Source organism: Pithys albifrons, chromosome 14, assembly GCF_047495875.1.
Source record: "Pithys albifrons albifrons isolate INPA30051 chromosome 14, PitAlb_v1, whole genome shotgun sequence".
Taxonomy (NCBI): domain Eukaryota; kingdom Metazoa; phylum Chordata; class Aves; order Passeriformes; family Thamnophilidae; genus Pithys; species Pithys albifrons.
Window position 1 is genome coordinate 12,824,527 of NC_092471.1, and position 14,297 is coordinate 12,838,823.

General features: G+C 48.0%; 1 protein-coding gene across 2 annotated transcripts in view; it reads left to right on the plus strand.

Annotated features, from left to right (window-relative positions):
- The first annotated feature begins 307 nt into the window (after positions 1–307).
- The window catches only part of RNF128 (ring finger protein 128), a 28,728-nt gene continuing 14,738 nt past the window's right edge, over positions 308–14,297 (plus strand). Inside the window, exon 1 of one of the 2 annotated variants that reach the window (XM_071569068.1) lies at positions 308–866. In XM_071569068.1, the coding sequence (XP_071425169.1) occupies positions 461–866 (406 nt within the window). In that variant the 5' untranslated portion in view covers positions 308–460. Of the gene's footprint in view, positions 867–3,244; positions 3,721–14,297 lie in introns of those variants that run through there. The other variant, XM_071569067.1, reaches the window with a different exon arrangement.

Sequence of the window (14,297 nt, forward strand, 5' to 3'; positions counted from 1 at the left end):
TGACCTCTGTAACAAGGCCATTTGCATCACAGATTCACCCTGAAGTGAGAACCCTGAGCTTATGTAACTGCATGAAAGGCGACCTGTTCCTCTGCAGTGACACTCAGGTTGAAACTGGAGCGGGGCACTTGAGCACTGTCTTGGGAAGTCTCCTGGAAGGTAGAATTTGTGCAGACACGGGAGAAAAGAAGGAGCAGGAGAATGATGTGTGATGTGCAGAAGGAGCAGGAAATTTGGGCCGCAGGACATTCGCCCTGCGCCACTACCCTGCAATGGGCGGGCGTGTCCGCAGCGTTCCGGACCTGGCAACGCGCACGCCGAGCTCGCTGACACTTGGAGAGCTCACCTGGCTGGTGTCAGGTTCCCGCTGGAACTCTGCGGCGGGCTGTGCTCTGACAGGGATCGCCAGCAGCTGGAAACACCTCTGGACATCTCCCTTTTCCAGTGCTGGGAAAAAGCAATGAAGCAAGTCGAGCAGTTGTGGACTGTGTTTCTCCTAGTGGATTTTTTAATGTTATTTGACCCTACAGAGGCGATATTTGTGCCGGCCTCTGTAAGTTTATTCTATTTCAACAGCAGCAGCAACATGACCGTGTTCGAGCGCTGCGAGTGTGGCCTGTATGGCTCTCATTCTCCTCTCCTTACTGCTCAGGGGCTCGTGGGCATTCCAGCATCTGATAATCAGTATGCCTGTGACAGAAATACTGAGTTCACCGTCACCAGAGAACCGTGGATAGCACTGATCGAGAGAGGCAGTTGCAATTTTACTGAGAAAATTCAGGTGGCAACCAGAAGGGGTGCGACTGCAGCCGTGATCTACAATTCCCAGGACAAAGGCAACAAGCCCCTGGTGATGTTGCATCGTGGTGAGTAAAAAGAGCATCAAGTGCTGAAACCTGACCATGTATTTCTGTGCCGTTGGGTTCAGGACAGCAGAGCTGGGCTGTGAGGAAGCAGAGGTGTTTGTGGGGGATTGTTGCTGTAATCAAGAAATTCAATAGGGAAAACAATGTATTATGCAATGTGAGCCTTGACTTCAGGGGTTAGTAGGAAAGATGGTGCTGTTAAGTGTTGAGCTTGGTGCAGTGTAGCCAAAGGGTTGAGTCTCTGAAATGAGTACTGCCTTTTACCTGTACAGCTTGTGAATTATTTGAGAGAGTGGTATAGAGAAAGCCTTAGTGTCTGCTTTGACAGCATTAGTTTATTTTCTGATGTTAGAGGACAGAAATGAACCTACAAGTGCCTGCAGCACAGGTATGTGCTTTGCAAGCTAGAGCTTGCCTTTTTTTTTTTTCCTAAGTTGTTCTAATTCTCAATAGTGCCTAAGCTCAGCCACAAGCTCTATTTTCCTATTTTAATTCTGTTTTCGTCTGGCTAAAAGACTTGGGATACTTTAACACACACCTAGTTTTCCTGCTCTGGAGCAAGTCACCTGACCAAGCCCCTTCCCTGACAATTCCAGACCTAAACATCCCTAAAGCTCTGGAGGCATTTGAGGCTTAGAGGATTGGCTGCTGTTGATTGCGTAAAGCTTGGTTATATTTTCAGAGGGGAGTTAAGTTGTTCACTGCCCCTACATGGAACAGGTTTCAAAACAAAACCACATCTCTTAGATTGCTTACAGATTTACTTATTATAGCTAGAGCTGTTACTTTTGAAATAGGTTTTCTATTCAGATGTGGAATGAGAAAATGAGAGGTTTGTTTAGGTTAGGACAAAAAGGTTCGCTTAGTAAGCTTTGTGTATTTAGCAATGTTGATCTTGAGCATAATTGCTTCATCTGCTCTGCACGCTGCTATTGCAGTAGCAAAACCAAACCAATCTCTCTGTGCTCCTGAGCTTTCAAAACCTGTAGCTGCTGTGCTGGCAAGGGTGGACGCTGGTGGACTGGGCTGATTTTGAAGTGGAACAGGCTGGTTCCGAAGTCCCTGCCCACAGGGAGGCCTTCAAACCTGAGCTGAGTTTGTCTGTCTCATGTTCGTGATGCTCTTAGCACAGGGCCAGGGATGGGAAATGGGCAGCACAGATGGACACCAAGTTACTGAATATCAACCATGTGAATTCAGAATCACCCCATAGCCTGGTATGAAAACTAAGTGGTGCTGACTTGTACCAGCAAGGGTTGAACTCTGTGTTTACATTAATTTTGTTGGCAATTGCATCGGCAGCAGCCAGTCTTGTGCCATGCAATCACTGCCCAGGAATATTCCTTTCTCAATGATGGGCTCCCATCCAGAGTCTCAGCCTGCACGTAGTGACATGTGGCTGTGTGGGATGTGTTTAAGCAGCACTGGGACTGGGGCAATTGCTGCAGAGCAGCTCATAAAGACAGGGCCTCTCAATCAGAAAAGTGGCTCTGTGGAGAAGAGGAGCTCAAAATGTTCTTTCTTCTGTTATTTTCTTTTGTTGCCTCAAATTTTCTGGCAGGGCTCTACAGCATGTCAAACTCATGGTTGCAGTGGCTCTGCCAGCACTCTGACCTCACTGCCTGACAAACCTGGCAGGACTCGTGCCTGCAAACTGGCTGACCCAAAAGTAACTGCAGAGACCTGGAAAAACAGGACTTTCTGTGGTGAGCTCCATAGATCAAATAATAATTAACCATGCAAACAAAACTAGTACATAAATAGAAAAAGGGGTTGTTGGCTGAAGTGGCAGGTTTATAGCTTCTGTTGAATGACAGGGGCAGCAATGGGCAGTGAGTGAGCAGTGCTAACCCAGTACTCCACAAGCCAACTCCAGGCTGGGCACCACGTGCTGACCCCGCTGTGCCTCCGGGCTGCTGTGCGGCTCAGAGGGAGCCGTTCCCTTCTAGGGGTCCCCACAGCCCGCCCCCGGTGCTCTGTGCTCTGCGGGCACTGGGGCAGGCTGGGCGAGGACACCGCTGTCCTGGGAAGTGATGGAGGGGGTGACCCACCCTTCCTGGGAGGCTCGCGGGGATCACCCATCACCCCGAGAGCTGATGTCAGGAGGAACCACCACTTCTCAGAGGTGACCCGGGTGGGGGCCCCTCCACGGAGGAAAAACGGGTTGGTGAGACCCTGCGCGGGGAGGAGACCCGGCGAGGGGGACGCCCGTGTGAGCACCCCCTCCACGGCCGTCGGGGCCGGAGCGCTCGGGGTCCCCGCTGCGGCGGGGGGCGCGGCGGGGCAGGGGATTCCCGGCGGGGCTCGGGCGGGCGGGGCGGGGGGCGGGGGCCGTGCCGCGGCGGGGGCGGCCCCGCTCCTCCCCCGGCGGCTTTAGGCGGCAGCGCGGCAGGGCCGAGCCGTGCGGGGATGCCGTCGGGGGCCGCGCTGCTGGCTCTGGCCGCGCTGCTTTGGGCCGTCCCGCCGCCCGGGCTCCGCGGGGCGGCGGCGGCGGCCGCGGCGTGGACTGCGTGGCTGAACGTGTCGTGGGAGAGCGGCGCGGACCTCAACCGGAGCGGGTGGGAGGCGGGCGAGAGCGGCCTGTACGGTCTGGACTCGCCGCTGCAGTCGGCCGAGGGGCTGCTGGTGCTGCCCGACAGCCCCGACGCCTTCAATGCCTGCAACGCACTCACCAACTTCAGCGGGGCCCCGCCGCCCGGCCCCGGCTCCCCGGGCTGGCTCGCCCTCATCCAGCGCGGCGGCGGCTGCTCCTTCGCCGACAAGATCCGCCTGGCCGCGGAGCGCGGCGCCGCCGCCGCCGTCATCTACAACTACCGCGGCACCGGCAACGAGGTGCTGCCCATGTCCCACCACGGTGAGCGCCGGGGCCGGGGGTCAGGAGGGGAGCGGGCACGGGCGCAGGCACAGGGCTCTGCCCGGACTCAGCCTCCGCCGCACCTCCCAGCGCGGTGTTCAGCAGCAGCCGGGAATGTCCCAACCTCTGCACCGCCACGGGAGTTTCGGGCCGGGGCTGTTCCGGGCGCTGCTGCTGTTGGTTTTATTCTCATTAATGAGTAACCATATCCGAGAGCAGCGGCGGCTGACGGGGCTGAGGACGAGCGGGAGCTTCCCGAGCGCTCTGGCCGGGCCGGGCCGTCCCTGTGTGGAGCTGACCGTGTCTCCACTTGGTTTGGGTTTCTGGCCTGAGCCGGCAGTCGCCAGAGGTGATGGATGCTGAGGTTTTTAAAGCCTGTTAAGTCTGTGGAGTTGATTTGAGCCGTGAAATAGGCTCGGTTTTCACGCTCAGACGCCGTTTCTCCCTATGCCTGCAATAACCAGCTCAGAAATAGGCAGAGTACGAGACTCTTCCATAGGTAACTTCAGCAGCAAAATGCCACTTCCAATACAAGTAGCTGAAGCTCTTCGGAAGTTATTTTCCAGTTGGAAGAGGCTGATGACAGAACCCCTGTTCTCTTGCTACAGAAAGTCTCCTACTTTCCAGAAATGTTTCTGTTTTTTCCCTGAACTGCCCATCCTTCAAATGAAGAATGAGATATAACTGCGTTTTAGGCTATTGTTACCTGAGAGGCAACCCTTGGCTGAAGGTTTCTGGTGACAGCCTGAGCAGGATGAGTGGCTTTGGTGGCTTTGTTGTGAATAGATTATGGAATTCTGTGAGGTGGCACTGCTTTGGGAAGCCACATCTTCTGAAGTGAAATAAAACAATGAAAATGAATAGTGCATCTTCAAGCTTTGAGGGATTCAAAAAAAAGTGATACCCTTGCAGCACCCCTCTGCATTACTGGATTACAGGATTTCTGTCTGTTGGCTTAGAAGGCAAGTGTTCTGGTGAGACAAGGAAGCAGTAGCTGCCTCTGGAGGTTCGTTGTGTGCAATCAGTGAGCTGTAGGACTGTTGGTACTCTACTTTAAGAATTCAAAATATACAATCTGGACAGGCTTTTCTGAGGCAGAGCTTTCCTATGTAATCAAATCATCAGCTGACAAATGCTATTGAGATCTGGCTATTGCTGGGCGAGTTCCTCCTGCTGCACTGACAGGAGCATCCCTGCCCTGAGCCCTGTTCACTATGTGCCTGCCTAATCCTGCAGCTCTTGGAGGAGCTCCCTTGACACTCCTGACCTGGGTAGGTCACTGCTGCTCTTTAGGGAAAGGGCTATGTGCCCTCTCCTCCATCCTGACTGCTGGAGACTTCAGCATCTTAACCTTGCTAGGAGCTGCCTCTTGAAATGAGCCATGTGCTCTCTGCAGGGTCTGCTCCAAGAGGAGCTCCCTCCTTTTCCTGTACTATCCTTAAGCTTTCTGCTGAGGCATTTATGTCAGAGTGGCTCTAGCTGTCCTGATTATCCTGCATGATGGGTTACTGGCTCGAGGGCATGTTGAAACTTCGCACCTGAACTGCAGACAAATAGGACAGGGACTCTTCGGAGAAGACAGCTACTGTCAAACCACATACTTATTCTGTGTGACTCCTCCTTGCTGTGTCCTAGCACAATTACTGGGCTAAGCTTGTTGCTGCTGTTGTGTTCATTGCTTGTCCTTGTTTTAGTCCCTCACTTTCTTTCCTGTTCCACCCCCCTTTTCTTCTTCTTTGGACTTGAGTTCTTCCTCTATCGGCACGTTTGTCTGCGAGTCCCCGTTTTTGCCTCTTCCCGCAGCAATGTTCTTCCTTCTGCTTATGGGCCTTTGGTGACATGCTGTGCTTGGGCCAGCCCTGCCTTCTGCCCCTGCTGGGAGCCCAATGCTCTCCAGTCAAACTCGACAAACGTTGCAGGCTTTGAACACAGCCTGGCCAAGATGAAGCAAGCTACAAGTCATCAGCCTCACTCAGTTTGCCAAGTGCAGGACACTGCTTGTGTAATGCTGATGAGCTCAGCCTACAGCACTTATACCTCAAACTTGGGAGGTAAGAGCTGATCTTCCTGCCCTTTGGTAGACTGTGCTTTGAATGGGTCACTTCTGGCCTCCACTGGATACTCTAACTCATCTGCAGGCAGTGCTGAAGGTAGCCCTGCTCATTAAAGGACCGTTTTTGTGCAACTGCAACTCCCACTGTGGTTGTAACAGCTGTAGCTGTGCTAACGGTGGCTTCACAATCGGGGTTTCCTAAATGGCTCCATTTCTGCACTAACTGGGGCTATCATGTGCCATCAAGTGAGACCAAACAAGGCCAAGCACTTCCTCCAAGCTGAGGCAGTGGGAAGTAGTGGGAGATGCCTTTGCTGGGGCATAGGGGAACTGAGCCTCAGAGCTTTGATGTGCCTGAGGTAGCATCTCCTCCTGCCAGCAGTGCCGAGGGCCCTCCTCTGCTGTGGGGCATGGAGCTCTCATCTGCCTGGCAGAGAAGGAAGATTTCTGTGGATGGGCTTTGATAAAATGTGTGACACAACATGCTTTTCTTTGCAGAACTTTGGTAGCAACAAAACACAAAGTTATTATAGAATCTTATCTAAAAGTGCTGTGTGCCTTTTTTAGGGCTGTCAGACTTGGCTTTTGAAGCAACTTTATTGTTTAGAGACTTAAATGGGCCTGCATTTGACATCTGTGTTTGTCCTAGTCATCCTGCTTCTGGAGATTGGGTTTTTTCTTATCATATTTGGTCTGATGAATTTTTTATTTCTCATATCAGTGCTCTGATACAACCTTTTGGTGTGACAACTTTAAAAGCAAAAACAACTGAAAAAACAAACGACCCTGACAATAAAAACAACTGAACACAATAAATAGCCAAATCAGATATGATCAAGTCCTGCTTAATCATCTTTAACGTGTAGAATGTCAAGCATTTATTGGAGTCCAAAGTAATATTTACTTTGTGCTTTTATAAGCACAAACCCGTATCAATTAGCAAACTTGAATTTTAATTGGGCGCAGTTTAAGAAGATGGTACCGCTCTGTGACAGGCTGAGCAGGGTTTCAAAGTACAGTTCTGTGTGCTCATAACTGCACCTCTCTGTAATCTCTATTGACCTTCTGTAAAAGACATTTGATTGGAGAAAACCAGCAGCCTGTGGGGGAAAAGTGCAGGGCAAGAGTTGGTTTGTTTTAAAGGTGGACCTTGCCTTAAGGTAGAACCAGGCTGTTAGGTGGCTTTGGCTCGAGGGTATAGTGGTACCCAGGGAAGGCAATTCTTTAGTGTTCAGTATTTCCCTGCAGCTGGTGTAGAAGGATTTTCATTGGTTCTCTCTTGTGGTATAACTCTAGACTTGCGAAGCACATCACCTGATCTGAAGAGAGCTTATTCTGGGGGAACAGAGCTACATAATTCTGGCTAAAGTGGTAACAGTGTGTCTCATGCTAATAAGATCTGGTTCAAGTGTAAACTTGCATTAGTGGGTGAAAGGCGAAGGAAAGGTTAAATACATAGCACAGCCACTTAACTTGTTCTGCAGGAATTTCACTGAGGTAAAGGCTTATCTCCATACGTTTAGAGAAAACTGTGTGCAGCAAAAGTGTTTAGTTGCGCTTTGCTCCAACTTCATATGAGAGGTATGATCTTCAGAAACAAGCTAAAACTTTGCCATGGTATTAAAAGGCTGGTGTGAGCTGTAAAACTGTTAAAGACTGAGACAGAATTGTAATCCCAAGACAGGCTGTACTAAGGCTTTGTAAGCGCCATGTAAACAAATAGTGCACCTCTCCTTTGCAGTGAGAGAAGACTTGGGCTGAGAATATCTGAGGTGAGGAATGAGGATGCAAGGTCTAATTAATGACACTTGTTCTCTCCTGTTCCTTGGCTGTGGTCAAGTGATACTGGAGATTATTTAGCCCTTCTTACCAGCACTCCTTTTTGAGAAGGACCTTGCATGCATCTGCTGTGCCTTGATGGTATTTGCAGTCTGTAGTGTTGGAGTTTGTAGCTCTTTGCATCTCAGAATACCTTTTCGATGGGTATGTGCTGCAACTTTGTCTTTATGTGCTTAGTTTGGGTCTCCTGGCAGCCTGGTTTGGAGCAGATTAATGTCACAGCTGTAGTGGCATTCAGACAACCAGCTGTGGTACTTGGGTCTGGCTCGTGACCCTGATCTCCCACCTGCAGGGTATGGTGAGGTGTGACAGGGACCTGGGGCTGTGAGCTACCAGGGGAGGTGCTGAGAGGCTGAATAGACTAACTAGTGCCATTGGCAGCTTCTGATCTCTGCCCTTGCTCTTTGTGATATAATTTAGGTACCTCTGCCATGAAAAACCGCAGGGCAGGCATCACCCTTTAGATAGCCTGTATTAGGTCTGTGAAGTGCCCTTGCTCTTTGGGTTGACTGGACTGCTGAAATGTGAAAGGATGAATTAAAATCCTAAGTGACAGCTGTGGTAGCAGAGGCTTCATTGTGTGGGACATCATGTCCCTAAAACAATGACAGTGCTTGTTTGCCTCCAGTCTTGAATGTGTGGGTGAGCACACAGTGATCAGCTCAGCACGGTCCCCACTGTATCCAGAGTGAGCTGTCATCCTTCCACAGACAGATGCCTTCTGGCTTACACTGTGCTGACTTACATCATTTTACCATGAGCTTTCTCAAACTCACTTGTTCCCAGTGAGCACTCAGCTGCCACCAGCATGTGGAACACAAGGGATATCAGTGGTGAGCTCAATCTCATTCAAAGAGGGTGAGCAATGTATTTACTAAATCAAAACTGCTGAAATCTGTTGAGTAAATTCACTAAAGAATTTTCATTAGGGAATATTGCTCGCTGTTTCTCCAGGGGGTGTTAGATGCTGTTTACTAGGATGAAAGATGATACTTTATTCTTGCAAGTGCCGCTGACCAAAAAGGATGTGAAGAGAGCTGACCTACAGATTTCATTCACCTCTGTGCCCTTAATAAGTGTTATTGTCTTGGCTGCTGTTCTAAAGAATAATTTCATGTTATAAATGTTCTAAGATTTAGGGCCTGGGAGCATTTATATAAGTCTTGAAGGCTCGGAATGGGGAGAAGAAAAAGGCTGGTAATTGTTAGATTCACTCTACAAATAGTAATACTATTTAAACTAAATAGGGTGCAGGTTGGTTTCCACCTCCAGTATCCCCTGTGAGCTGATGGAAACTCATGTAAAACTACATTTGGTCTTGATGTGCTGCTTCAGACACTTAGCCTGTTGGGTAAATGTTTCTCCACACTCCCTAGTGTGGAAGTTTTCCTTCTGCCCAGCAGCTCTGGGGTGGCTGATCTGCAGGGCAGCCACACCGAGGAGTGTTCCAAGACTGACATGGGGGTTAATGCTGGGGAGGAGCACATGGTGGCATGTGCCTCCAGGCAAAGACCACTGTGGGCATGAACTCTCCAAAACAAGAGGTCCTATTGTGCAACAGAAACACCAGTTATCAGGGGATTTCTCTTCCCTTTCTTCTATCCTCCCTGTCCTATCCTTACTCTTCTAAGGCCCTCTCTAATATTTAACTGTCTATAAAGCTTCTCCCCCCCTTTTAAAAATTTCTGTTTCTTTTTAAGGCTTTGCCTTCCATTCCTGACTATTTCTGCCAACTTTTAACTCTTTTTCACATGTCTTGCTGTCTTGTTCACCCTATTCATCTGTGACATGATGAAGGGACAGCGTGTGCCCTGAGCAGGTTTGCTGATGATACAGAATGAGTGGCTGATACACCAGAAGTCTGTGCTGTCATGCAGAGAGGCCTGGGCAGGCTGGAGAGCTGGGTGGAGAAAAACCTAGTGAAGTTCAACAAGGGCCCTCCACCTGGGGAGGAATAACTCCAGGCACCAGTACAGGATGGAGAGCAGCTCTGTGGAAAAGGTCCTGGGGGTCCTGGTGGATAACAAGCTGTCTATGAGCCACTTCTGCCAAGAAGGCCAAAGGTATCCTGGGGTGCCTTAGGAAGAGCATTGCCAGCAGGTTGGGGGAGATGATTCTGCTCCTCTCCTCAGCCTAGTGAGGTCTCCTCTGAGTGCTGTGCCCAGTTCTGGGCTCCCCAGCTCAGGATAGACATGGAGTGCCTGCACTGAGTCCAGTCAAGGGCTGCAAACAAGATGAGGGACTGGAGCATTTCTCATATGAGAAAAGGCTGAGGGAGCTGGGCCTGTTCAGCCTGGAGAAGAGAAGGCTGAGAAGGGACCCCATCAATGCACACAAATCTTTTGAGGATGTCTGTCAAGGGGATGGGACCAGACTTTATTCAGTGGTGTCCAGGTAACAGGGGTACAAGGGGCACAAGGGGTAACAGGCACAAACTGAAACACAGAAAGTTCCATCTGAATAGGAGGAAAAACTTTACTGTGAGAAGGATGGAACACTGGAACAGGCTGCCCAGCATGCTGTGGAGTCTCTTTCTCTGGAGATAGTCAAAAGTTATCTGGATGTGATCCTGTGCGACCTGTTCTGGGTGAACCTGCTTTAGCAGGGGAGTTGGATTAGGTGATTCCCAGGGGTTGTTTCCCACCCCAGCCACTCCATGATTTTGTGTGAATATTTACCTCTGTGTACTGAAAGGCTTGGCTGTTGAGGAAGAGATCAGACATAGTGCCATCTGTCAAGTAAAGCAAGCTGAAAGTAGATTTAATTAAGCTTAGGAAGAAGACAGTTCAATCAAAAAGCTGAGGTCATAAGGGGTTGTTACTTTAAATAATTGCAAAATAGTCTGGAAGAGAGCAGTTCTTTGATCTTGGTGCCAGGTAATATTTGGAGTGGAGAAAATTCAGAGCAGGGGAAAAAGGGACAAACCTAAGAACATGTCATCTTATCCAGGCTTAAATTGTTCCTGAACTATGAGTTCAGCCACCCTCCCGTCTTGCAAAGGGGAGAGCTTATTGCAGGTCAATAAAAGGCGTTTCCTCTGACAGTGTCTGTGATGGAGGATGATTGTGGGGATGGGCACATTCCTGATGAGGTTCTGCCTTCTGTGTGGATGAGAGCAATCAGCACTCTTTTTTGTCCACACTGTACCATGGACAAGAGCAGAGTTGATCTGCAGACTCTGGTTTCATGGTGCCTGAGGCCAGGGAGGGCCCTTGGGTCCCTGGAGTGGTGCTGAGACACGATGGCTTTGGTGTGCAGTGCTCGCCTGTCATCTGAGGTGAATTACGTCATGTCGGTAATGCCAGATCAGTCTGTGTACAATGATAGTTTATTTTCCTTCCTACAGTAACAGATAACATTAAGCTTGTACCAGCCTGTTTGATAATCACCAGAAATCCTGTTTCTTACTATTCCAGTGCAGTGAGATAAGCAATGTTAAGATGTCTTTTTTGTTTGTTTGTTTTTATTTTTGTTTTTTTTTTTGTGAATGTGAAGCTTTTAAAATCAAAAGTAATTTCTTCCATTCTGCTTTTTCTGAGTGAGTGGCTTACATGGTGGTCTGCTGGGGCTGTTGAAATGGATTGCTGATACCACCAGGACCAAGGACTGTGTGGAGTTTTTCCCCAACAAAGAATTGGGATGAGCTTTGTTTGTCCCGGGGTGGAGCAGAGCAGCTGTGCCATGGCAGAGGCACTGGTTGCACAAGGCACTCTCTGGACAAAGTGAAAGAATAGTGGCAAAACTCCAAGCACTTAATTTCATTCCACTTAAAGATGATGCCAAAATTCAGTCTTTCAGAAAGGGTGAAAAAATTACAGAATCTAAAACGTTCAAGCTTGTGTATGGCACGTTACCTTTTCTTGTTCTGAAATAATTTGCCTACTTACCATCTTTTATACCTTCTTTCTTAGAAATACCTTCAGAATTACTGCCTTCCTGAAATGTTTTCCCCAAACTGTATTGCAGCTTGTTCTGCTCCCAAAGAGGAAAAGGTCCCATAACAGCTTTACATCCTGTTCATGGGAAATGGTGATAGGGATGTTAGAGGGGTTTGGCTTTTGCTATCCAAGAAAAGAACAATCTATGGAATTTGCCCAAAGTTACACTGAGGCCTTTCTAACAAAATGAAGGGGTCTTTCATTACTTAATTGAAACTTTGTTTGGTTTAAACAAAGCAAAATGGTTCCAGTGCCTGAACAAGCTGAGAAACTACTTTTGAGGGAGGGTAGAGGAGCTGATTTGGAGCTGGAATTCTTGAATTGGCTTTGGTCAGGGGATTTGTTTGGCCCCAAAATCTGATGCTTTGCCTTGATGTCCTTTAATGCATGAACAGATTGATTTTATTGACTTAAGAGTGACTGCTGTTAAGGCATGGATTAAGTTCCATTGCGGTCTGCTAAGTATTGTGGAGTGAGTGTTCCCCAGGACCTACAGTTTTCTTGGTTCAGGATAGATTTATCTGTAGCACACACAAGATTAGTACTGAATTATAATAATCCTCTTAAGTGAATATGAAAAGACAGGTGTTTACTATGCAAAAGTTAATGCTCCCAGCTTTATGCCCCCCTTACACATTGCATTTCTCTCTTGACTTGTCAAACCTGTAACTTCTTGTTTACAGGGAGCAGAAGTGTAATGGCAGAACGAGTGAAGTCTTTGCAGGGCAGCATTTAATATAGGTTTTGATATTGGTATAAGTAGATTCAGGTCCACTCTGCATATAAGTCAGCCTGACACAGGAAGGTAAAACTCTGATCCCAGCCTTGCACTGTGCTTGTGTGTCCCATGTGCTTGTGCCCCAGCTGTTCACTGTCACAACATACCATGAGGTTCTTGTGCTTCATCTGTGCCAACCCATGTCCTTCAGATTTTGGCCAGCCTTGTGATTTGGAAGGTACATCCTGCAAAACTCCACATCTGTAGGGGCAGTTTGTGTTTGTCTAAAGATATGAATAACTTTTCCTCTGCAGTTTCACAGGGAATGGGAAAGAGGCTGGGAAGTGTTTAACTAAACAAGTCTTGCTTCTATTTAGCAATGAGCCCATTATTAGCTAATAGGCAGCAGATTAATGTTGTCTTCTAATGTCCCTTAAAAATTGTTAGAGAAGCTTTACCTGAACCACAAAAGCTGACAACACCTGGATAAGGAGCTTGGGTTTCTGTGAGGTTTTTGCCATGCACCACTAACTGACTTTCCTTTTGTTTTGCTGGAGTCTTGGGGGACAGAGAAAGCTGACAGCTGTGACAGCTGCTGTGCTTGAGACACCTCTGCAGATGTCTCCTCAAATACCTTGTTTCCAGTATGATGCTCAAGACCTGTCAGAAGCCTCGGTCCAGGTCATGGTTTCAAGGCCACTGTAACATGTTTCAGTACCTGTCATGGTGGGAACCATCCAGCAGCTCAAGGAGTGCTGGGAGGGGGTGAGCCTCGTGCTTTTGTTCTAGAAGCACAGCAGTTGTGCTAAATGTGGAGCAGATGGAAATGGCCACACTTCTGCCCTTGTTGTGCCAGTGTCAAAGCCACCAGCTGGCCACTTGCATGTGTCTCTCTAAAGCAGAGCTGAAATTACAAGAGAAATCTCTGGGGCTGAAACGTGTCAGGAAGAATTAAAGCTGTCATCTAAAGACATCTTTGTGAACTGCTCAGCCTGAGACTTAAATGGTAGACGCTTTTTTCCTTTAAAGGTGAAACTCATTCACAGTGGATGGCTTAGTAGCTGGACTGACTTTGCAGGCTGATGGTGACATTTCATTAACAGAAGTCCCAACACTGCATCTTGTGTTGCCCATAACCACAAGTTGTATTTGCAGAAGCGAAGGGAAATAAGGCAGAACAAGGTTTTTTTGTCTTTTTTTTTTTTTTGGTCAGGCTTTTTATTTTCTCATTGCTGTAGCCTGATCTTTCACACCTTCTTCCATGCTTCTGAAAGCATGTCTCAGCTTTTGACTTGACCCATGCTTAATTCAATGCTTGCTCCTAACACCTGACTCCAGTTCATTTAAAAACTGACATATAAGCCCTAGTTCATCCTAGAGGACAGTAGTTGCAGCCTAGTCCCAATAAGGAGAGTTGCTTGCCATGCTGGATCACAGACATTAGGTGAACAAGCTGGAAAACTAATGAGCACTTTTCCCAATAACACTCTTTGTGATGCAGCACCAATTCTAGTTTTTTTTGGTAGTCGAAAGTTGAATAAGGTTTCTTCTAGCAGAGGGGCAAACAATTGGTCTCTCTATAAAAATGTTTGGCTGGGAGGTTAGCTAAAAGCAGCACTTCCATAACAGTCTTTGTTCCTCCACCATGCAATATCTATTATGGATGTTGTGCAGGTGATGGTTTAATGCAACAGGACTCCTGATCAGCTGCTCTTCAAATCTACTTTCCTTGCATTTAGTTTAGAGAAATACCAGTGATAATTTACTCATCTCCCTTTCTCCCCGTTTTGGTTTGGGGTTTTTTTGTGGTTTTCGTTTTTTGCCTCTTAAGAACCTTTCTGTTTTATTGGGATTGTCTGAAGTTCCTGCAGATGGTATCAAGTGTCCTTAGCCTTTGCATGTCACTGAAAGGAAAGCAATTTGTTCTTGTTTGTGCTTGGTGACTGGAGTAGCTTGAAATTTCTTTGTATCATAAAACCCTTGGTTCCTTTGACTTGTCATGGAGTGAGTGATTAAACCTGTTGTTAAA